This window comes from Vicugna pacos, chromosome 1, assembly GCF_048564905.1.
Source record: "Vicugna pacos chromosome 1, VicPac4, whole genome shotgun sequence".
Taxonomy (NCBI): domain Eukaryota; kingdom Metazoa; phylum Chordata; class Mammalia; order Artiodactyla; family Camelidae; genus Vicugna; species Vicugna pacos.
This window is the reverse complement of record NC_132987.1, coordinates 99577240-99601770: the sequence shown is the minus strand read 5'-3', so window position 1 is coordinate 99601770 and position 24531 is coordinate 99577240. Positions and strand designations below refer to the sequence as shown.

Sequence of the window (24531 nt, the reverse complement as noted above, 5' to 3'; positions counted from 1 at the left end):
TGAACATATTTTGGAAAAATGAAAGTAGATCTCGTATTTCTCAAACATAAGATTAAAAAAAAATTGATTACCATGACTAAAAACAAGAAAAGATCAGCATAGGGGAAATTCATAGACCTCCAATAACATTTTTGTCACAGTCATCAAAAAGTAAGTTTGATGCTGGGTTCTGTTGAGCAGAACATGCCATGTCAGAACTGAGGCCATCTTTCGGATGTACTCCTCACTGCAATAGTAAGTTGCAGAATGCTGGCTCCAGTACGAGCCTCCACAACCTGAGGAATGTTTAGAAACCGGTTCTGCAATCAAATCTGTAATCAAATGGGGACTGGGGTTCTTTTTTCAAGAAGAAATTTTGTAAAAGCAGTTCACAGAAACTTTAAGAGGTTTAATTTAGATATAACTAACAGTGATTTTTATAAATAAGAAAAAAGTGATTAACTATTGAGGGAAGGGTACGATTATGTTTACAACAATATTTAATGATTTTTAAGTTTTACGCTTTTAAGCAAGCTACTTATTGAATGCACAGTGAGACAATACACAGCTGAAAACTCTCTTTATGATTTAGAGATGTGTAGATCCCACAGCACACAAATTTCAAAGTCTGCTTCAGTGTTTTTGGATTTGATTTTCTTGGAGATCCTTAAAAACTGACAAATTTAAATGAAAGGTATTGTTATAATGGTAAGAGAAAAATAAAATAAGTGATGTATTAAAAGTTCCTTGAGTGTTCTTTCAGTCTCTAGTTTGTTATTCATCCCTTTAAAATATTTCTGGAACACCAGCTCACATGTCATTATTACTCAGTGTTTAGTTGAAGCATGTTATTTAGATGGCATTACAATAGTGAACAAATTGACAAAAATTCCTGCTCTTATAAAGTTTATAACCTAGAAGTAAGAGAAAGACAAAATAAAAGTAAACAAGTGAATTTTCCAGTATGCTGATAATCAATAAAAAATTATAGGGAGAAAAGCATGGAGGGGTAGAAAGTATTGTGATATAAAATAGGGTGGCAAAATAAATCTTCATTGATGAGATGACATTTGAGGGAAGAGCTACAGAGGGTGGGTGAGCAAGCCATATGGATATTTGAGAGAAATATACCCCCAGCAGTGGGATCAGAAAGTGCAAAGGCCCTGGGGTGGGAGCATGTCTGGTTTTCCATGAAGAGCAGAGTCAGTGTTGCTGGAGCAGAGCAGTAAGATGGGCCTCAGGAGGCTCTGAGATCAAAAAGGTAAACAGGTTCATGACCTCCAAGGCTTTACAGGTCATTGTAAGGACTTGGGATTTTACTCTGAGATGTCAATCTTTTGGAGATTTGGGGTAGAAAAGGGACATGATTTGACTCTTATTTGTAAAGCAAACCACTCTGGATGCTATGTTACAAACAGACTATACAAGGCAAGGATGGTAAGACCTGGAAGAAAACAATTAGAATAATTCAGGTGGGAAATGATAGTGATTTGGACAAAGGGTAGCTGTGAATGTGATGAGTATTGCTTGAATTCTGGATTATTGGATATCTGAAGATAGAGCCAATGGGATTTGATGATGAATTGGATGTGGAGTAAGAGATAGGTCAAAGAACTGTGTTGCTGTTAGCTGAGAAGACTGCATGAGGGAAAGTATTGTATGTGGTGTGGGAAAATCAAGGGTCCTGTTTTGATCATATAAATTAGAGGTATCACTTAGACTTTAAGGAGAAAGGTCCAACTCCGGGGTTCAGGGGACAGGTTGGTCTGGGAATATAAACCTGGGGGCATTACTGTATAGAAGGTAATTAAAGCCATGAGACTAGATGACAACATGGAGACAATAAAGAAGAGAAGCATCCCAAGGTCTTTATGATCAAAGAGGAATAATTTAGTTTACCTCTTCAAACCTGGCTAAATCTGGTATGCACACAAAGCTGCGGCCCGCAACACCCACATCACCCACACATCCATAGAAATAGCCAATCCTTTCAGAAAAAAGTAAATTCAAGGTCCATTCTTTTTATTCAAGGTCAAAACTACAAAATTCGGAGCTGCTGGATCCTGAAATGCTTGCTTCCCTTATAGCATTTTAACAACTTTGACCAGTGGCCAGCTGCTCCCTATAATTCCAGCCACTTGCTTTTTAAATCACTTCCTGCTACTATTTCCTTTTTTCTTTCAATCTCCTGTTTGCAACTGTTGTGTGGGAATAATAGGGCAAAGAACTGATTAGGTTAACTTGCTTCTATCACTGCTCGTTTGTCACTTACAAAACTAGAAAAGAAATATAACACAACAGAATCCAATCAGGGTCAAAGCTTCATTACTTTTATTTCTCTTTCACTTTCTCTTATCATTCTTTCCCTCCCTCCTCCCCTCCCTCCCTCTCTCTCTTCCTCTTGTTTTTCTAAACAGATTCTTTTTGGAGATATTTTTAGTGCACACACACACATACACACAAATCAGAGTAGATTTCTTCTACTAGAATCTGGCTACAAATCACTGAGTTACTATTTTTCCCAAACTAAGTCACATATCTCACTTAAAAACTTAGATAAAACTGTCTAACTTTATAGTTTAAAATCTGGAAACCACTAAGTATATTTTATACCCATTATAATGTACAGATCCTTTTTATAGGATGCATTATAAAGGCTAAGAAGTGAAATTAATGCTAGGCCTACTATTATCCTAGTACTCACCTATCATTTTGCTCCAGGGTTTGGTCTTTCAGTATAGTTCTGGAGTTGATTACACTGACTTGCTTTAAAGCATGAGCTGGAGAGGAAGATGGTGAGTACTTTTATATCCATAAAACACACAATGCACAAAATAGAGAGAAATATGATGAAAGATTACACAAGTTCAAGAATTTCTTGTATTCTGGATCCATGGGTATACTGGAAGCCCTTTCATTTTCCCCATTATTTCCCCTTCACCTAAAATTTCTTGTAATGTCTTAATAAAACTAAGATTTCATAATGAAAAAGCCTACAGAGAAATTCTTTTTTGGACGTCAGGGAGGAGTGCTAATCTGTTTTGGATCTTCCACAAAGGGGTTAAGTATTTGCCCAAGAGGAACACAACTCTAGTCTCTGAAAGAAAAATGCAATTTCATCAAGTTTTTTATAAAAATGTTATTATTGTGAAGATTATTACAAAAATACAATGGTAAATTCCTCAAATTTCTGTCATGTTCTTACTAATGTCATTAATACTAATTATAGCTTTTTCTGTAGCAGGCACTGCTCTAAAAGCTTTACAAATATTAACTCTTATTTTTTCATAACTACCTCTGTTAAGAAGATACTACAATTATTATTTTACAGTCCACATTTTAGGGATAAAAAGCACAGAGAAGTAAAGCAGATGACACAAACCAAAGCCACTTACCTAGAACTACAAGACTGAGGTTCAAGATACTGTTAGTGAATTCGATGGGAAGCTTCTCAGAGGTAGGGAGAATTCTGTCTGTTTGTACAGTATAATACTTAAACTCCTTGAATTTCAAATTTTTTATCTTTAAAAGGAAGGGATTGGACTTAGAGATTTCTCAGGTCTCTTATATGAATTCTATGCTTTCTTATTTCTAGAAGTAAACATCCAGCCCTTAATGGAAGACCCTGATTTACATCAACCACTTCTATGAAAATAGGATTCCATGTCTCACAGAATGAAAATTCAATTTGGAGATGTTTCAGCCTCTCCAGCCTAAGGCACATTTTCTTTATAGCTGATAATAACAATGCTAAATGTACAATGTATAGAATGTGTTCACATACACTATACAGTTGGAGTGCCAAAATGAACTGGTAAGATAAAAAGACTAGGTAAGCTTACCCTTATTTTGTAGGGAAAAATAAAACTCAGATAGGGTTAGTGACTTGCCTGAAACCCAGAGTTGTCAAAGAGACAGAGACAGAGAGAACAAGTGTACTGAGCCCCACGTTCCTTCCTGTCTTTCACACTAAGTGTACTTGTTCCTACAGGTTTGATACACTGTTTAAGAGTTTGATTGGCATCTGGCATGAAACAGCAGCAACAATGGATTCAAATTCTGAAATTTAACAATCTGTCTTAACTCGTGCAAGGTATCTAATCTTTTTGTAAAATCAGGACCAAGAAGCCTCAGGAGGTTTTGGAAAGAATTAAGTAAATGTAACGCTTGTGAATCTACTGACATAATCAATGCCCAAGCCATCCTACCTGTCATCAGTAACATTAGTGTGGGTAAGAATTAGCCTAAGTCTAGGCTATGAATATATAAATTCATCTTTAGTCTTCGTATCGTTTTTCATAAACCCTTTTCTCACCTCTGATTGTCTTACATATATTCCCATGAGGAAAGACTTGTAGATTTTTCCCATGAGGTAAGACTTGTAGATTTTTCAGAGCTACACACATTTTTAGAGATCCAGTGTGTCTAAACCCAAATCATACTGTGAACTCTGCTTTTTCTAGTCATCTATTTTCAACTCCAGTACTGAATGTGAGAATGATAGGAAAAGAAGAAAAATTGTCTGTGTTATAAGCAGTGTTGGGGGAAAAGGAGTGATACAAATGTGCATTGTTCACTTCCGTATCAGCCACTAGGAAAAACGGACCTAGTTCAAGTTCTATTTTATTTTTCGTAAGTGAGAAGAACCAGAGAAGTTAGGTCATTTTTATGAAAACTTGTATTAGAACCCAGGGCTCCTGGTTCTAACTTTTTCTTCCACAATGTTGTGATGACTTGTACTCCCAATTTAGTGTCGTATAAGTTAAGAAGAATTTTTAAATAAAAGAATTATGTACCTTTTAAAGGAATTTTTGAACAGAATCAAGACCAAAAAATTAATTATAATAAATAAACAATAGATCACAGAGAGATTTTAGAACTGAGGGTCACACTTCTCAAATCATACTCCCTGTTCAGGGAATCCGTTTCTCCTAAATCCTGATAAAAATGCTCTCCCGTATAATTAGATGTTTTTCCTTACTATTTATGCAAATAAGAAAAAGGAATTTCCCACGGGGACAGGCGTGCACCTAACATCTGTGGGAACCGGGGAGGAGTATAAAGGAAGGCCTGTGTGCCAATTTCTAATTATTTAATAGTCACAGACAGAACTAACAGATTCATAAATAAGTTCTATAGCTTACCCTGGCACACATGCCTTCCAAACTACCTGGAAGGCGAAGTCCAGGTGAGAGGGCTTGGAGCCCTGAGAATTCCTCTGGGGAACACAGCAGACCCGGGTGAGGGGCTCCTAGTCAAGGCCCTTGTGGCTTCTCTTCCACCCCAGCTCCAACCTTCACCATGTCTGTGAACACCTCAGTGACATGCCCAGGCTCTGCCAAACCCCCTCCAAAAGAAAAAAACTAAACTCCTTAGGCCAAAGAGTGGTGAATGCCAGCAGAGCAGCCTACCTTTGGGAGGGCAGAACTGAAGAATAAGCCTAGGTCCCTGGAATAACCATAGGTCATTTGGGCAGAGAATTATGGGACCCTGAGGACCTGGAGTGGTCAAGGAGTCGGGGAGTGGGAAGAGGACCTCTGATGGGCATAACCCCTAGGCTTTGGCCAGAGAGCCAGCCAGGGAAGGCAGAGCAGAGGCTCTAAAACATGGAGTACAGGACTGGGGCACACTGGCCCAGGTCTGAGGACAGTACTGCAGGAGTGTGACACTGAATGTAAATGAGGTTGAAGCTGTTGTCTGGTACGGTGTTTTATATCAATTTTATATCAGGTAATCTATTTTTGTCTTGCTCTATGTGGTAACTAATAAAATTATACTATATACGTCTGGCCTTTTACAAATTATCTATCTATCATTATTATGAGTAAAGTAATTTTATGGCTGCTTTTAAAAAGCCTTTACATATATATTTTTTATTCAGCATCCAAGAAATCAAAATTCCAGAAATATTCATTTTTGCAAACATATTCTATTTCTAGTACAAAAATTGCCATTACTTACCACCTTTCTGAATTTTAACAGAAAAGATACAATATTGAAGTAATTAGAAAAAGTTCAACTTATATTTTTCTAACTCTTGCGTATTTCTGATGGCAAGATAGTAACATCTATTAATGTCAGCACAACTTCAAGAATAACACTGCTTTCCACTTGTTACCACAGAGGACTTGTGTACACAGAAGATATATCAATGCAGAGAAAGCATGATGTTTGTTTCCAAAGCCAGAAATTTAAACAAGAGCAAATTCCACAAATTTCAAAAGTGAGTTTCATATTTTATGGTAAATTAAATTTTGAACGTAAAACTTACAGACTGCTTGCTTTTAGAGCTGTATTTTCCAAAATAATACAATTTATATTTCACTTAGCCTTTAAGATAAGTGGGGGAAAAAAATACACTGGCTCATAGCATTCCAAGTCATCCCATTAACTGAGGAGACAAACTTCTGTAGAAACAAAGGAGGTAGATTCACTTGTTTAACAAACGGCTACTGAGTACCTATTAGTTGCCCAGCAGGAGGCTACCTTAGTGCTGGGGCTGGAGACCACATCCTCATTCTAGCCCGAGGAGACACTCACAGACACAGCTTTCCTACACTCTAAACATAAATTATTACTTAGTCTGAACAAACAGGCAAGAGCTCATTTCCAAAATTGCTAGCCATTAAGAAAAGACAAGGTGCTTCTTTTATTAAGAAGGACCACAGCCATCTGATGATGCATCAGATATTTCTGAATGCATCTCCATATAGAGTATGCGAATTTGAAAAAGGAGTGTAAACAAGGAATAAAAAAATAGTAATACAAACCTAATGTGTATTAGCTTAGAGAAACACATCAGCAGAATGGCTTTGTTTTTTGATTTCATGGCATTAAAATACTAAATTGCAGCGATCCTGTTAAAAAGATCATATTTTATTGACCTTTATAATCCAGGTAAAGTGTAAAGTGAATTAATGGAAATCAGTTCATGTAGGAACTGCTAAGACATAGGTCTATATTTCTTCTTTTTACCCTGAAATTATGAAATAGTTCACTGATTTTACAGGCATTTCTCAGTGCTGTTCTGGAAAGGAATAGGGCAAGGATCAAGATGGTGATCTCCATGAGAAACCATCTGTAGCTGGAAAAGAGATCCAATGTTCAGAGTTGGGAAATGACTGGTCTTTGGGATATTAAACTATTGCTAGACTTCAAACATCCTTTTGTCCTAATTAGATAACGATCAAACCACTTCATTTACATAAGCATCTATGAATTTTAGTTCAAAATACTAAGACTATAGTAACAAAAGTTAGTACTGAGTAAACTCAATTGTTATTTTATAAAAGTTAGATAAATATCATGCCTCCTTGTCATTTTTCAGATTCGTTTCCTTTTGTTTCTCTCCCACAACATGCAGTAATACGTTTTAAATATTTATTATTTATTTGACATGGATTTATGCTCCCTGTTCTTAATTTAAAAGAAAGTAGAATGTTTAGACCCATAATATTCTAAACCTGCCACAGAGCATATAAATCATCTAATCTCTTATTTCATAGATGAACAGAACCTGGGGCATAAACTTTTGCTTAAAAGACCATAGATGAGGCAGATTTTTAGCTGGTGTGTCCCAATGTACGTGCTTCCTTTCCAGAGAAAGAAAGATACCCAGCTCCTGACTCAAGCAGCATGAATGAAGTGAAATGCACAGCGAAAATCAGGCAGTTCCAGTGGGTAAGCAGACTGCACCTGAGGCTTGCTTCTCATTGTATCCTCACCTTTTTCTTGCCCACTGAAGGCCTGAAGCAAATTCGCGAGACTTAGGGGTTTGGACAGCAGTTCCTGGTATGTCCCCATTTGCGCTACTCTGCCACTTTCCATCACAACAATAAGATCCACCTGTGGTAGAAGTGTGAGGTTGTGTGTCACTAAAATTCGAGTCTGAAAAACAAAATGTTTTATTCCTTGGGTTACAAAAAAAAAATGGCAAAAATAACCTATTTTTAAGAGAGCTGCAGTCTTTGTTTGTTTTGACTACTTCAGGCGGTAATTCTTGGTAGGCACCAATTTAAGGCAGCATATATATATTTTATAATAAATGATGATACACTGCTAGACAAAAAAATAGTTGGCAAATGTTTTTAACCTGTTGTTCAGGTATTCTTTGTTTATTAAAAATGAATCCATTTTACAACAAATTAATAATCTTATACCTGTCATTCTCGTTTCCTTTTTCTAAGATCCTGTATGTAGCATTACAAAAACATGCTCAATTAAAGTTATAATTCACGGTGTTTATTTTTAAGTGTTTGTATATTATTTATGTATACACATAAAATTGAATGAGAAATTTTATCTTGGGTTCATTTCAGTAAGTAAAGACATCAGTCTATTATTTACTTAGGTATTTATTTTACCATTTTATACATTCATTTCATTTTTCCAGAGTGTTCTGTATTAGTAAATTAGAAACACATATTGTGAAGGAATGAGAATGGCTTTGTGGTCAGAATGACTTTTAAAAATCTCCATGGTTCTTCAGCTAAGCAGCTGTTATCAAGCCATTTTGAGCACCAAGTTTCTTCATATGTAAAACAGGAATAATATAATGCCTGTCTCAGAGACTTCCTATAAGAACTAAATAAACTAATTTAGTGTCAAATATGATATGCCCTTGACAAATGTTAATTCCTTTCTTCTTGGTTTCTTCACAAAACAATTGATTGTTATGACTGCTGTTAATAATACCAAATTTTAAGTAATAATAAAATAATATAATTTTGTATAAAGGTGCTATTCACCAAAATACCATTTTTCAAAATAGTTAAGTAAACTAAAAATAACTCATTTTGACACATAAATCCCCTTACAATATGGTATTGGTCAATGAGGTAACTTGGAGTAAACTTGCAAAATTTTAAAAATATTCATTAAAGTTTGTCCGTAAGAGAGCAGTATGACATCCTGTTTTTTTCATGTGATATTTGACCACTTTATTTCAACAAATAAACAAAATATTAGAATTTTAGGGACAATGCTGTGCAGATTACCCTCTCCCCTTCACAGAAGCAGAAGTGACGCTCTGACTACCTTGTTTTTCAGTATGCCGGAGGACCCGATCACTTTTTCAAAAAGTTGCTTCCCAACATGAACATCAACTGCAGACAAGGGGTCATCCAGGAGATAGATGTCGGCCCCACTATATACGGCTCTGGCCAGACTTACTCGATGCTTCTGACCCCCACTTATATTCACACCCTGAAAATGAAGAAAAAATAAATAAATAAAACCCAAGACTAGAGGGAAAATGTGCAAATTTCAAAGCACATATATTTGTGTCCAAATTCTCTTCTGCAGCAGACATTGGTAATAACTCAAGACCAACACTCAAATCTTTCTTTATCCTGAAATTCCAAAGGCCTCCCCCTCCCCCTCTATTTCCTAGTGCTAATAACTCGTGCAAATTAACAGATATATCTACTTTCTTTTAATTGCTTGCTCTCAAAAGTAGCTGCTACAATTAAGGAGAAAAGAATTTCCAATTTCCTAGCTCTGAAAAGTCGTGCCTGTGGAATATTAAACTAGAGTTTTGGCTGCCAACCATATACTAACACCAGTGATCATTTTTAAATTGACACATAGGAAATTGAGAATAATAGTTAAATTAGCAAAGCAGTAATCAACATGTCCTATTTTCTTCTATAGGAAGATTAGTACAAGTCTTGTTGGCAAAAGTACAACTCTAAGAAGCAAGCATAAGGAACATACATCACTCCATGTGAGAATTAAAGTGGACATGTACAGCCATGTATGGAGAATTATGGGGCAAGGCCTAATTTACTTGATTTATTTTATATTGAGTGTTTACAGGGCTGGTTTAAAAGCTCTCCGTGCAGCACAGAACTTAGCCAGTGACCTATAATTGTAAAATGCCATTGCTTCTTTGCCTTTCTCATCCTCCTCCTACTCAACAATTATCTCCTTTGTATAACTATATTCTGGGTGCTATGCTAGCATTTGAGATTTAAAGATAAATGAAACTGGGCCCCTGTCATGGAGAGGTCACATTTTAGTAGTGCAGCCAGGTGTGAAAAAATATATACAAAGTAGTATGATACATATATGAGTGTATGTGTATGTGTTTGTGTATGTGTGATGATAAGAGCCACCAACACATGAGTTTGTCATGAGCATTTAATAAGATAAGTGTAAAATACTTAGGGCAATTCCAACACCGAGTACAGACACAATCAACATCAACTAGTATCACCCAGTTACTCCTCTCTCCAATCCATCCTCTGACTTGTCATCACTTATCCTTTTAATTATGTTATCATCTTGCTTAAAAATCTTGGATGCCCACATCTCCTTCTTCCCAACATCCATGAGCAACAGCAAATCCCTTAGGATAAGTCTAAGATACTTGTATTCTGGAATTCACACACTTTTCAGCCACTCACCCAATGCCGCCCTCAAGTGACCGGGACCGGCAAGCAGACCAGTCTGCCCTTTTGTATCTGGGCAGAGGCTGTTCTCTCTGCTTCAGGGCCCTTAACCTCCCTTCTCAACTCAAAAGCTACTCCCTTTAAGAAGTCCTCTTTGAAATCTATCTTCTACCCAGCATTCCAAGTAAAGTGCTTCGTTCCCTCCCTTCCTGTCCTGCCATGTTCTGTTTACGCATCCCACTGCGAGGAGTGGCAGTGCCCATGTCAGTCTCTCACTCTCTTGTGAGCTCCTACCTGGTTTATCCCTGCATTCCTAGCCTACTGTGTCCAACATTAGGTGATTAATAAATACTGGGAAAGACAACTTATAATATCATTAGCTGAGATCCAGTAGATTGCAAATCCCTTGAAGACAGGGTGACAGCTCTCTTGCTTACCGTTATGTACCCTATAGCAGAATAAGGGCGTAGAAAATATTAGTCAATATTTGTGCTCAGCTGAAGAACGCCAAAGGAAAAGATGGCTGTAAGTGAGGGAAATTCTACGTTCGTTACCTTGGTTGTCTCACAAGTAGCTGTAAACAGATTTCGTTTTGAAATATTCGATCACATGTTTGTTTTAAAGCACATCATTAGACTGGGAGAAATTGAATTACAAAAATACAAAAAGAAGAAATTATAAGTGGCAATAACATTAAATGACTATATTAAACCTACACTTCACATTTTGAATTTTTTCCACTTTAATTTCTTTTTGTTACATATTAGCTATTTCATAGTGTTAGAGATTGACTTTATCAATATAATGTTCATAAGCATTAACAAGTTTAAAGAAGTCATATTTCTGCATAATCTTAGCTATGGTGCCATTTTGCCTAGGAACAGTGAAGACGCCAGAGAAAACACAGAGGTTGGAAAATAAATGATCTATTTAACATTGAGAAAATACATCTGCAAGGTGAAGGCTATGAAGAAAGCCAATATAAGTCTAATTAAGAGGTAAATTTTGCCTCATCTTAGATTTTAAATATTTTCACTTTCTACAATTTTGTTCCTATAATGTATTTTTCAATTGATATAACAAGACTATTAAACAACATTAGGCCAGGGGGAAAGATGCCAGCAATATTATGCTAACTCTCCTCAGAAATTCAGAGCACTAAGGATTATTTACTTATCTTCAGAGTACACATGAATCATCACAGAGGCTGCTTTTGCATTCATGTTTAATTAATGGAGATTTTAGTCATGGGTTGGGGGTAATCTCTCTGGGTTCACACGTTGGCTCATGATATCTTGTTTTGTTCTGTTTTGTTTTTAACTCCAAAACACTGGGCAGCATAATGATTATTCATTAACGCAATGAAAATAAAACAGAACAAAGAATAAGAGGCCTGGGAAGCAAGTCCTGTTAAACCAGAATGCACCGATGTGGAACTGGCACGTTAATGACAGCATCATCCCAGAGCCTCGTTCAAACCTGCCCTTGGTGCCACCAGAGACTGGTGTTCTGTTGCTACTGTCCTGGGCTTGACTTTGTGCACAAGAGATACAGGAAGAAACAAAACTATTACTCACTCATTAGACAGCAAAATGCATTATGCCAGCAACTAAGACAACATGTTGATGACCCAGCTGGTGGGCTCTCACGCCCCCATTTGGATGTAACAGCAGAAATTCCTGCTGATATTTAATCTGTTTTCCAAATAGTCCATAATAAATAATCACTTGTCCTTAATATTGCCATTTCCTTCATAGAAATTCTACACTGACTTTTTTAAATTATAGTTGTATAGCTCTTTAAGACCTTAGTAAAAGGGTTATAAATATTTTATTAGTGCAGCTGAATGGAATGCTATTCCTGCATATGATAAAATATATTTTCCTTACTCTTTCTCCAATCTCAGTTTGATCTCCATTTGGTAACTGCTCCAAATCAGGGAGGAGAGCACAGGCTTCCAACACCCGCTCATAAAACTGCTTTTGCATGACGGAGCCAAAGAGAATGTTTTCTTGCAAAATGCAATTCTGAATCCAGGCCTGCTGGGAAACGTAAGCCACAGAGCCCTAGAAAAGAAATAAATAAAAGAAACACTCTTAAGGGGAGAGGAGACGTTGTATGCACCACATTAAAGGAACATATTTAGTCCATGGCTTTACTTTCTTTAAATTGAATCTTAAAAATTATGTTATTTCTTAAATGTAAATACATCCTATTTACATTTTAATCTCACATCTGCTTTAATCTTATACGTGTTTCTGAGAGGCCCCTTCAAATGGGTCATTGCACTGTTTATTTACTTTCACTGCAGCTTCTATCAAAATTCTCTCTCCCTGATGGGATTTCTGGAAGCAGGTGTTAAGTGATTAGTCAGCTCTACCTATCCTAACGAGGTACCACAAACTGGTGGCTTAAACAACAGCAATTTATTTTCTCACAATTCTGGAGGCTAGAAGTCTGAGATCAAGGTGTTGGCAGGGCTGGTTTCTCCCGAGGCCTGTCTCTTTGGCTTGTAGATGACTGTCTTCTCCTGAGTCTTCATACGGCCTTCCCTGCACGCGTGCGTGACTGTGCGTGTCTTAATTTCTTCTTCTCACACAGACACCAGCCATACTGGATTAGGGCCCACCCTACAGACTTCATTTTCAGGTAGTCGCCTCCTTAAAGACCCCATCTCCAAATACAGTTACATTTTTATGTACTAGGGGTTAGGACGTCAACATATGAATTTTGGGGGCGGGGGGACACAATTCAGCCCATAACACTGAGTCTGGGGTGCAAGTCGTTTACCTGGGATCAGTTCTTGTGAAAGGAAAGGAAGAAGGAGGACTGAGTAGAGAGAGATGTCACACAGTGGTTCTTTTAAAATATCCTTTTAACTAACCCTTGTCTTCCAAATGACATACAGTATTTGAACTGTGGGTTCAAATAGACTTACCTTTCAATCTGCCCCATGGATTCTATCCAAACACTGATTTTGGAGCATTCTGATTATTGTGTACTCTCTAACAATACCACGCATTTAAAGTACTTTCTGACGTAGACCTGTATGTAACTATTAGCGTTTTGATTCCTACCAACTACTCTGGAGATCAAAGATTAACTTTTAATTCTTCCTTGTTGAGCATGTAAGACATACAGTGGCTTTTGAGCCAAAACAATATAATTGTGACCTGACTTGATCTTGAACACAAAAGTAATTGCTCTTGAATGGCCTTGCTTAGTGAATAACCTTTGATTATAATAGCATATTAAATCAGTCCTCAGGTGATAGAGGTTTTGAATATTTGCTCTATATTAGGCAAGATAAGGGGACTAAAGGGTAAAGGACACGGGAGAGAAGACTGCAGAACAGAAAAAAATGCCATGTAAAATAAAACAGGAACCTAATACTTCATTGAGAGGCATAGACTTGATGCACTGGTATGACAGGACCTGAAAAAGAGTGAATCAATTTTCACAAAGATATAAAGTTTTCCTATTATTATTATTATTATTATTATTATTATTATCTCACATACAAATGAAAATGTGTTTTTGTTTCATTTCATTCTTAATCATTAATAGATTAAGTTTAATCATTAATAAATATAATCATTAATAGATTAAATTTAATCATGAATAATACAATCATTTTACTGTATTAACCATTAATGCAATAGAAGTTTTGCTAATTCAAAAGTGGTCTCTACATTTCTGATGTTCCATTAAAGAACAGGGAATGCATGAATGATGTGTGATATAAGCCTTTGATACTGAGAATAGAGGATCTTGGAATTGATCTTGGTATCTCCTCATGAGACTATGAACTCTGTAAGTGGAGTAGTGCATCCTATTCATATTTATATCCCTGGTATTAAGTGCCAGGCACATAGTATGTGCTCAATGGTTGCTCTGTAAAAATAGCTGAAGAAATTGAATGAAAGTCAAATCAATATGAAAAGCATTATATTTATAAAGGATATTCACTGGCCTAGGAAAGTTATAGTCATCTTGATCGATAGACAAACAGCTAGCTGTAATCATTAGGAAGAGCACAGGGATACAAAGATAGTATACTTAAGGTCAGAAAAGTGGTATTCATTACGTATAACTTTATCAGAAAAAAGCCCTAGAAATCACACTTGATTCTAAACTAAGGAATAGCAATGCTAAAAGAGAAAAGAATGAATAAAAAATTAGTCACTGAAGGACTGGGATCAGGAAACATACAGAGATATGAGGAAAGACATACTATGAAGAAAAATGAAAGGATTTAGAGTTGACTTTTTCTAGAGAGAAAAAAATTGTGAAGAGACTGGTCTGAGATCCATAGTGCTTCTGCATCTTACCACAAGTGAAAAAGACAGATTAGGTAGTATTTTACTTAAGAGTTACCTAGATCTAAGAAAAAAACTTATTAGATAGTCTAGTATTTCAAAAAAGAAAGAGTTGATGGAGAACTTGTGGAATTCTTATTCCTACTGACTTTTAAGAATAAACAAATGGATAAAGATGTTGCATATATATATACACAACAGAATATTACTCAGCCATAAAACAGAATGAAATAATGTCATTTGCAGCAACATGTATGAACCTGGAGATTATCGTTTAAATGAAGTTAAGCCAGATAGAGAAAGATAAATATTATATGATATCACTAACATGTAGAATCTAAAAAAATGATACAAATGAACTTATTCACAAACCAGAAATAGACTCACAGACATAGAAAACAAATCAAAGTCACCAAAGGGGGAAGGAGTCAGGAGGAGAGATAAATTAGGAGTTTGGGTTGAACACATACTGAAGACTATATATAAAATAGATAAACAACAAGGACCTACTGTATAGCACAGGGAACTATATTCAATACCTTGTAATAACTTCTAATGGGAAAGAATCTGAGAAATATATGTATGTATATGCATAACAATCACTTTGTTGTATACCTGAAATTAACCCAACATTGCAAATCAACTACACTTCAATAAAATTTTTTAAAAAGAATAGAACAAATGGCTGGAGTAGAAGGCTGAAATTTAAATGTAAGCTATTAATATTATTTTCCTGAGGTTTTTCTAGGTCAAAGATCCTTCCCATGAGCAACTACAAGACATCTCAGAAATGGAATGGCCATAATTACTTAGGGAACATCGCAATGAATGGTAATTAGAAACCTAATCAAATTACATTATAAATCACATTCGTTTCTCTATAATTGGTTGCAATTTAGTTAATATCATCAAACAATTACCATAAGCATTCCTAAACGATTTGCTGAAGTATTTGGAGGACAGAATGCTGCTACTAATCCATCCATAGCAAATCAATTTCTGTGGGAATTTAAATGTTTGTTACAAACTAGAAATGCTCATTAAATACTTGCATCTTCAAATCAATTTGATAAATTCTTACTGACATTAATGATGTGCTGGCTATAGCCTATTACACTAGGAGATGTGGAAAGAATGCATTGTTGACTTTACCTTTCTTTGGACTACTCCTGTAAGTTTCTCCATTTCCCCCAGGATAGCAGAAAGCACAGATGATTTTCCAGACCCAACCTGCCCTACAACAGCCACTAAAGCTCCTTCTGGAATCTTTATGTTCAAGCTGCATGACAAGAAAAGGAGAGAGATGATACAGGAAATTCTTGTTATAATTGTTTCTAATGTATATTCCTAGACAAGTCACTGTACGCACTGAACATTGCCTTTAAAATTGCTGCTCTTTATGTTGTTCTACATTATCCTACAAAAACTAAACTGTCCAAAACGTAAATAACAAATGCTGAAGAAGAAAAGAGCAAGCGAACAGGAAAAAAAAGACAGTAAAAACAACCATAAAAATGAAAGGTACAGTGAGAGATTTAAAAAAAGGTAGCTCAGTGGTATAGTTCAGTGGTAGAGTGCATGATGCACGAGGTCCTGAGTTCAATCCCCAGTTTAAATTCCACTGAAATAAATAAACTAACAAATAAATAAACCGAACTACCCCGTCCAATTTTTTAAAAAATCTTGTAAATTCTAACATACTCATCTTCGGCTTAAAAAACTCTGAAAAATAAAAACGTGGCACATTATAGAATTCAATGCTAAAAGTTTTTTGCTTTGAATTTCCCCAAAACCATGACTTACTCTTTTAATACTGGAATCCCTGTTTTATCCCAGGAAAAGGAAGCATTTGTAAAGCCAATGGCATGATCTAGGAAGAAAAATAAATAGAAGAACGTATTTTAGAACCAATTATCTTCAGCCCCAAAGTCAAATAAATATTGATTCCAAAGAGGAACTGCTGACCTCCTATGTAGTTTGTTTCAATACTTTGAGGAAGAAGTTCCTCACTGTTGAGAAAATCTTCCAAACGACCCAATGATATTCTTGTCTATCAAAACAAACACAGACAGAAATTTGGGGGTTTCAAGCAGAAGTTAAACTAGAAAGCATTTACTGTGATTTACAGCATGATTAAAAATGTTTGATGCAAATTGAAAATACTAACAAAAATATTCAGGAAACATAGTTTGCATTGTTTTAGTGTTTATAAATAAGTCTACCAGTAAAGAAAAAGAGTAGTTTCAAGGATCAAAGATCAAAAAAAATCATATACGTAGGACAGCATGAAAGAAGAAAAAAAATTCCTCCTCACGTTCCAGTAAAGATACAACTGACTAAACTAATAATTAGAGAAAGATTCGTTTTTAAAAGCAACTTTAGGATTGTTGAATGAATTCTGCTCTTGAGCATAAACACAATCATAGTTCTGGCAATAATAACATTTAGTTAAAGTAAAATAGCTATAAAATGCTTTGCTACAATTAGGATGAATATAATCATCTTTTTTCCTAAAACTGACTTGCATGAAACCACCCATACATTTTTATTCACGTCATGCTAGATGTCTACTGTTCAGGGATAGGATGTAATTGGGCTGTGGTTTGTTTACCAAGTGTGTCATACCAGTTTCCATGGCTTGTTCTTTTTCTTTTTCTTTTCTTTTCTTTTGACAATTGTTCTCCTTATTTGTTTAGTGATGGCAGTAGTACACCACCAGGAGTTGGAAAATACTTTGAGATAACAGACCTTTAGCCAAATTCTAATTTTAAAAGCAAAACAAAACTGTAACTCAAAGAACTCTGACATTTTCTTTAAGAGAAATGTTCTGTGAAACAAGTGTTAGAAGTATCACATCAGTAATACTTCTATGCCCTCTGTTGGCCATTATTAGTAAAATAATATTTAAAAAAGATATTGTATAGCAAAAATAGCTTAATTGATATTTACCACAGAATTATGTTACTCTTCATTCAGATAATTTAAAAATTAAAAGGCAAAGTTCTAGGATGAAAGAGCTGGTTCCAGTGAGCAAAGATGCACTTTGTTTATGAACCCAGACTTGAAAAGGATTCAATGGGGGATACCCAGACAATCCAAGCCTGATATCCAAAAAATGTAACTGAGAAAATCACAGGGCAAAGGCATCAAGGAATTCACTTCTTTGGATTCCCTGTGGTTTTAGCAGTTTCCTACTCATTATAGTATCTAAAGAGCCTCTGGCATTTGGAGATTATAATAAAAGCAGGCTGAACCAGATACTTCACACAAGGTTTGTTGGCAGGCTGATATTAACAATGTGCTTTTTTCCCTGCTTGATTCATTCAGTAGATGAAATGCTGCTGAACCCTGGAAAATTCAAATCCAGCTCCGTACAAAGCACCTATTTTAAAAAGGTTCAACTGAAAACAGAAAATGGACACTTCGATCTAATAGTGTCAAACACCAAATTTTAAAAAACTAAAAAAGAAACTAACACTTAGCCAAGAAAATATCGTATATTAAAGCTTAAAAGTTATTTTGATGGAAGAAAAGCACAGGCAAAGAAGACATGATTTCTTCCATCCTATAATGTTCTCTATTGCTCATTAATTCAAGGAGATTAGCTTTGGAAGCAGTGTAAAACAACTACAAAAAGTGAAATTAAATAAAAAAAACAAAGAAATAATATGTGTAAAACCATAGATTTCAATGGAGGAATGATTCTCAGTTTAAGGATACTTTGTATGTACCTGGACCACAGCTGAGATCACCATTGGTAAGTCAAACAGCGGAAGCCTCAAAATATTAAAAAAAGACATAGATGTGAACACTTTTGTGGCTGTTAAAATGTTTCCTTCGTCCAGTAAGAAATAGATGCAAAATGTTGCCAAGGATACCTAAAAAAGAGAGATACGTTATTTTCTTCAATTAGTCAATGCTGATAACATTATGAGTTACAAACCGCAAATTAGGAAAGAAAATTTTAATAACTTTTTTGTTGTTTACCAAAATTCAGTACTATTCAGTAATATGGCTGAAGAATACGAAATAAATGTTTAGTATAGATCATGTAACTGTGTGTCTTAGTGGTCCAGCCTCCTTCTTGAAGTCATGAAGAACATGCCATCTTTTGACTAGAGTTATTATTCCCATTTAAAACATAAAGCCATTTATCTGTTTTTCAAAATGAAGTTTTATGTAAACTTATTTTTCAGTGATGTGTACATACATTCTGTCTCATATGTAGCAATTTAACTTTCTCTGTGTCTTAATATTAACCGAAGAAGGTATGAATAAAACATCACAGATAAGATTTATATACACATTTATAAGTTTCATTTAGAAAAGGCAGAAAAGTTCATTTATGCACGAGAATGTATTGACTATCACCTACATGTGGCGGTCTTAAGCAAATGCTTCTAGGACATTTTTACCAAAGTATTCCAAATGTAAATATTGCTTTTACTTTTATAATACTGGCATGCTTGTTTAAATAAAAATTAATAATATTTTATATTATCAACAAGGAAAGCATATGGAATTTCCCCTGACCCCATCACCACTGAGAGTGATGATGTGGGTTAAAATTTGATGCTTCAGTTACAAATGGTTTGCTTAGCCTTTGGTGTTCACCCACTGCCTCATATCTCAAGGCAATTTATACCCTTTAAATAACATGAGATTCCCAATATTTGCATGAAGTGACAGAAAGAGAATGGCCTCAGTTCATATCATTTCACCTACAGATACTAATTCCATAAATTTGAGGATGTTTCCAAACTACTAAGGACTTCACTTCCTTTCGTGAAATGAGAAAAGTAATGCCTTATTACTGCAAGAATGAAATAAGGCGATACATATAACTTGTCTAGTACACAGTATAAACACTCAATAAATGTTACTTCCCTTCCCAACTCCGTATAGTATGCCTTTGGGTCTTGCTTAAAAGGAATTAGTCATACAGATAAAAAAAAAAACTAAAGCTGAAAATACAGGTTATACTTAAGAATGAAGATGGGGTATGTTCCATTTATGAAAAATTAACAAAGATGTAAAATCTTATTATATTTATAAAATACAGACCAGTGAGAACATACAAAAAAAAAATCCCCCCTCCTTTATAATTTTCGTTCTCGAATCTTCATAGGTTAATGACTGCATTTCCTGAACATTTTGATTCATACATAGGGGGTTTCACTTTGGACACCTTAATTCCAGGTAATCTGGAAGTGAATCTGCAAGTCAAATTTGAAAAAATCAAAACAGGAAGTGATATACACACTCACCAAGAATGGAATGCAAGTTAACGTCAGCATAGAAAATACAGCAAGATATCCAGCTGATTTTTGAATTTCCAGTTCCTGTTCTCGAATCTCAATTACCTTCTTTTTATAGGAGGGTTCCCATGCATAAAGTTTGAGAATCTGTAAAGAAGCCAAATGACTATTTGACAACCAGTATCATAGAAGAAATAAAAACATGCACACATATAAATAGACACACTGTAACACACACACACACATAAAATTGCCTCAGTTTTTGACTGAGTCAAAACATTTCCTTGAATTGTGTTTTTTAGGGGTGGGTGGGAGGAGTAAATCACCATTTCCCCAGCCTTATGTCTTTCTTACCCACCAGTAGCTTACTCTTGAGCCAAACTTTGGCAACATCCCAGCTTCTGGCGTAAGCTCCATAGCAATTTTTGTCTAACTCAATTCTGTCACTTCTTGCTGGTCTAACTCTCAATTCTGTTCACTTTCCATTTTTTAAACTAAGCTCTTCTCCCTGGCCTCCTGATTTCTTGAAAACTAATGTCTTGGGACTTCAAGCCATTTTCTGTAAGGTGACTGGTATTTTGAGATTGCAAACTATTTTCTGAGATGGAAAATGTGGAAATTCAGAAACATAGAATGGCTCACCATATACAGTTGAGAGTGAGATATACCTATATTCATATCCCAGTTTTATCTCTTTGGATGGTTAATTTCATGTGTCAACTTGGCTAGGCTATGGTGCTCAGTTGTTTGATTAAATACCAATCTAGCTATTGCTGTGAAGACAATTTTCAGACATGATTAACACTTAAATCAGTAGACTTTAAGTAGATGCCCCCCAAATGGTTGAGCCTCGCCTAATCAGTTGAAGACTTTAAGAGAAAACACTGAGGTTCCCTAAGAAGGAAGGAATTCTGCCTCCAGGCTCAATACTGCAACACCAACTCCTGCTGAAATTGCTAGCCAAGCCTATAGATTTCAGACTTGCCAGCCCCTCTAATCATATAAGCCAATTTCTTAAAGTAAATATCTATCTACCTATCTATCCATTTATCTTTCTATCCATCCTATTAGTTCAGCTTCTCTGAAGATCCCTAATGATCTCTTACCAGCTCTGTGAACTTAGATATGACTCTTCGCTGCTCAGATACTTTGCTTCTTTATTTGTAAAATGGAAATGAGAAATCTTTTTCTTGAGATTTGTAATTATAAAAGAAAATAGATATAAAATGATAAGCAGTGTGTGACACATAGAAAATGTTCCATAAAGATAGCTATTATCATTGTCAGAGATAGGCACCTGTTTTCAGACCCCAAGGATGCAAACTGCTCACACCTTTAAACTATCCTGATTGTTACTTGGACTTCTATCAACATTCTAGTACATTCACTGCTGGGACTGCTATTTCAAATCTTGAACTTTGCTCAGATTCTGAGGACATTTTCTTTTACTTTATCTACACTATCCTAGTCCTACCGAGAATACAGATTTTCTTTTGTGAATATCAATATTTAAAACCTATGAATATATATCACTGTTTTTGTTTTGTTTTGTTTTGTTTTGTTTTTATGGATGCAGAGGTTATCAATTAACCCACCAAGAGGTAGATGCAAGAAGCATTTGAATTGTATGCTTTGGAGATGTGTGACCTTACTGAATAATTTGAGTTAAATTTCAGAGATACTTGCTGCTACTCTTAATTTCAGATGAATAAATGGATACCAGTTTCCTTTCAAGGTATCTTTAACAATGTCTTTCACTTCAGTAATTTACAATTTTGTAAAAATTCTACACAGCACAATACAGCATATCATTAGATTCTAAAGTGAATCAGTGTCTTCGTATAATGGGTATATTCTGTGTGTATAATGATAGATGCACCAGAAAGAGGAAACGTCCTATGCAGTTGTCAATGTCACAAGGAAATTCCATGTGAGCTTTGCAAATTTTGCACTTCAGAAAAATTGAGTAAGGCATAATCCAGGTACAATAGGATTTGAAACTATATACAGAAGGTCTTCAATTTACAATGATTCAATTTAGGATTTTCGACTTTAGAATGGTGCAAAAGCAATACTCATTCAGTAGAAACTGTACCTCCAGTCTTGAGTTTTGATTGTTCTCAGGTTAATAATACATGATTCAATATTCTGTCATGATGCTGGACAATCACATAGTCACGAGGGTAAACAACCAATACACTTACAACCATTCTGTTTTTTACTTCCAGTGCAGTATTCAGTAAATTAATGAGTTTTTCAACACTTTAGTATAAAATAGGCTCTGTGTTAGATAATTTTGCCTAGCTATAGGCTAATGTAAGTGTTCTGAGCATGTTTAAGCTAGGCTAAGCTAAGCTATGATTTTGGTAGGCTAGATGTATTACACACATTTTTCCACTGAATGATATTTTCAGTTTATGATGGGTTTATCAAAATATAACCCCATTGTTAAGTTGAGGACAATCTGTAGACAAAAATCCATGAGGTTTCACTTATTTATCACAGAGAAAACGTTAGTGGTGTCGGGTGGGGATAGCTTTTCTAGGGAACAGATAATCTGTAACATACCTTTTGTAGAATAGCATTTGTAATGATCATGCTTATTTGTGTAAAAGAACCTGAGTGACTTCTCATCACTTCCCCCACATAAATCTGCCTTCACACTGATGACAATGGTATTGCCACTCTTCCCTGCTTCATTCCATCTCTTCCCCCCTTAAAACAAGTAATATTTTGTGTCACTTTTGGGATATTTGTGCTTAGTTGTTGGTTGAGAAACAAAAAGAAAACGCCACATCTTATTTGGCTTTATTTAAATACTATTTCAGCAATAAGAATTCTTATACATCTGAAATCTAAAATACTCTCCCAACAATTATAAATATATTATTACTTTGATATTGAGAATGGTCAAAAATTCATTTATTGATTAACTTATTGCTATATACTAAAGAGTTAAATTAAAGGCATGTCCTTTTTATATTACCTTAATTCCATGTAAGATTTCATAGAGCAGTCTGATCTGTTTATCTTTGTTCCTCATTTTGCTTTTCTATGTAATGGAAAGAAAATGAAAGTATATTTGACAAAAGTTGCTAACACTTTAATTTACATGGCTATAGCTATTTTAAAAAATACAATCAATTTCCTCTATCTTATATAATATTTAGTTGAAAAATACTATATTATAATATTCATACAATATTATTTTGTTGTTAGAAAATATTTATAAATAAATATTTTATAACTTAAAAGTAGCCAATACTAACATAAAGACAAGATGCCCCCTTTCCAAAAGAGTAGAAAATAATATTTATTTAGACATGATTTGTTTTAAATTGAATAATAAAATAATATCCATATTCTATGGAGTAAAACTCCCTAAACTCTATCAATTATTTACATATACATAACAACAGAAGTATCAAAAGAATAAAAAAAAAGTTTCTATATTTTAAGTACACTATCTTCAATGTTATTAATACTTTGGAAATTAGTGATTAAACTGTATATTTTCAAATACTGCTTTTTTGAAAATATTATCCATTATTACATATTTATTCAAAAGTTTATTATTTATATTGTTTTATACTTATCATTGTTTGGGTATTGCTTCTTAAGGGTTTCCTCCAATAATATCACCACAATTATGTTACATGTAGTAATAAGTATTTGCACTATTTAACAAAGTACACACTTACAAGTTAATATTCTTAATATTATTTGTATGATTAAAGGCACACTTTCTGTTTAGAATATTTGTACATAATATTGCAGTCTCTTTGGATATTTTAGGTTTCTAGAAAAAGGTCCTGAAAATGAATTCCACTCCCCAAAATTTGATTTATAATCATTTAAAATCCAGAATATTTTTTTAAAATTAGTTTAAAAGCATTCATTAAAACACCTGTTATTCTAAATACGAGTGTGGTTAGTGGAATTCGTAATTATTTTATAATTATATGTTATTTTCTAGTTATCTTTAAAGACTAGTCATCTAGTCTGCAATTTTTTGAAAAATTCAGCATCTAAATGTATTAAAGTAGTAAGTAAGAAAATCTCTCTTTCCATCTAATTTCACTTACAGGTAACTATTAAAAGACTGGTGCTTTACCTTTAGGTTACTTCTACGCTTATACAAATATATTTAAATCTATGTATATAAATCTTCATTTATTTATCTCTGTCACATCCATGTGCACAGGTATATTCACATTTTAAAATTTTGATTAATTATATATACGTATACATATATGCATGACATACACTATACATATATGCATGACATACAATATACATATATACATATGTGTTTCTTTAATTTACTTTTTCCTCTAACAATGGTTGATGCATTTTCATGTCAGTGCATAGATATTGTTAAACTGTGATCCATTTAAATTAACAAGTGTCATAAGCAATACATCCTGCATTTGTGTACATTACTTTAACATATGAAACCATCTGTCTCTCCCTTAACAGTGTGATCTTCAAAGCTACGTGGGCTACGTCCTGTTCCTCCATTCCTACAGTACAGCATGGTGTACACTGACTTGCAAATAGCAGACATCAAAAACATATGGACAG

At 34.8% G+C, this 24531-nt stretch overlaps 1 protein-coding gene across 1 annotated transcript in view; it reads right to left on the bottom strand.

Annotated features, from left to right (window-relative positions):
- LOC102524746 (multidrug resistance-associated protein 1-like) overlaps positions 1 to 24531 on the bottom strand; it is a 75025-nt gene that overhangs the window by 27805 nt on the left and 22689 nt on the right. Inside the window, exons 7-16 of the mRNA XM_015249416.3 lie at positions 22934 to 22999; positions 19957 to 20094; positions 18421 to 18567; positions 16655 to 16739; positions 16493 to 16559; positions 15842 to 15968; positions 12260 to 12436; positions 9016 to 9183; positions 7704 to 7866; positions 2684 to 2759 (exon numbers count right to left, since the gene is read on the bottom strand). Coding sequence (XP_015104902.2) covers positions 2684 to 2759; positions 7704 to 7866; positions 9016 to 9183; positions 12260 to 12436; positions 15842 to 15968; positions 16493 to 16559; positions 16655 to 16739; positions 18421 to 18567; positions 19957 to 20094; positions 22934 to 22999 — 1214 coding nt within the window. The remainder of the gene's footprint in view (positions 1 to 2683; positions 2760 to 7703; positions 7867 to 9015; positions 9184 to 12259; positions 12437 to 15841; positions 15969 to 16492; positions 16560 to 16654; positions 16740 to 18420; positions 18568 to 19956; positions 20095 to 22933; positions 23000 to 24531) is intronic.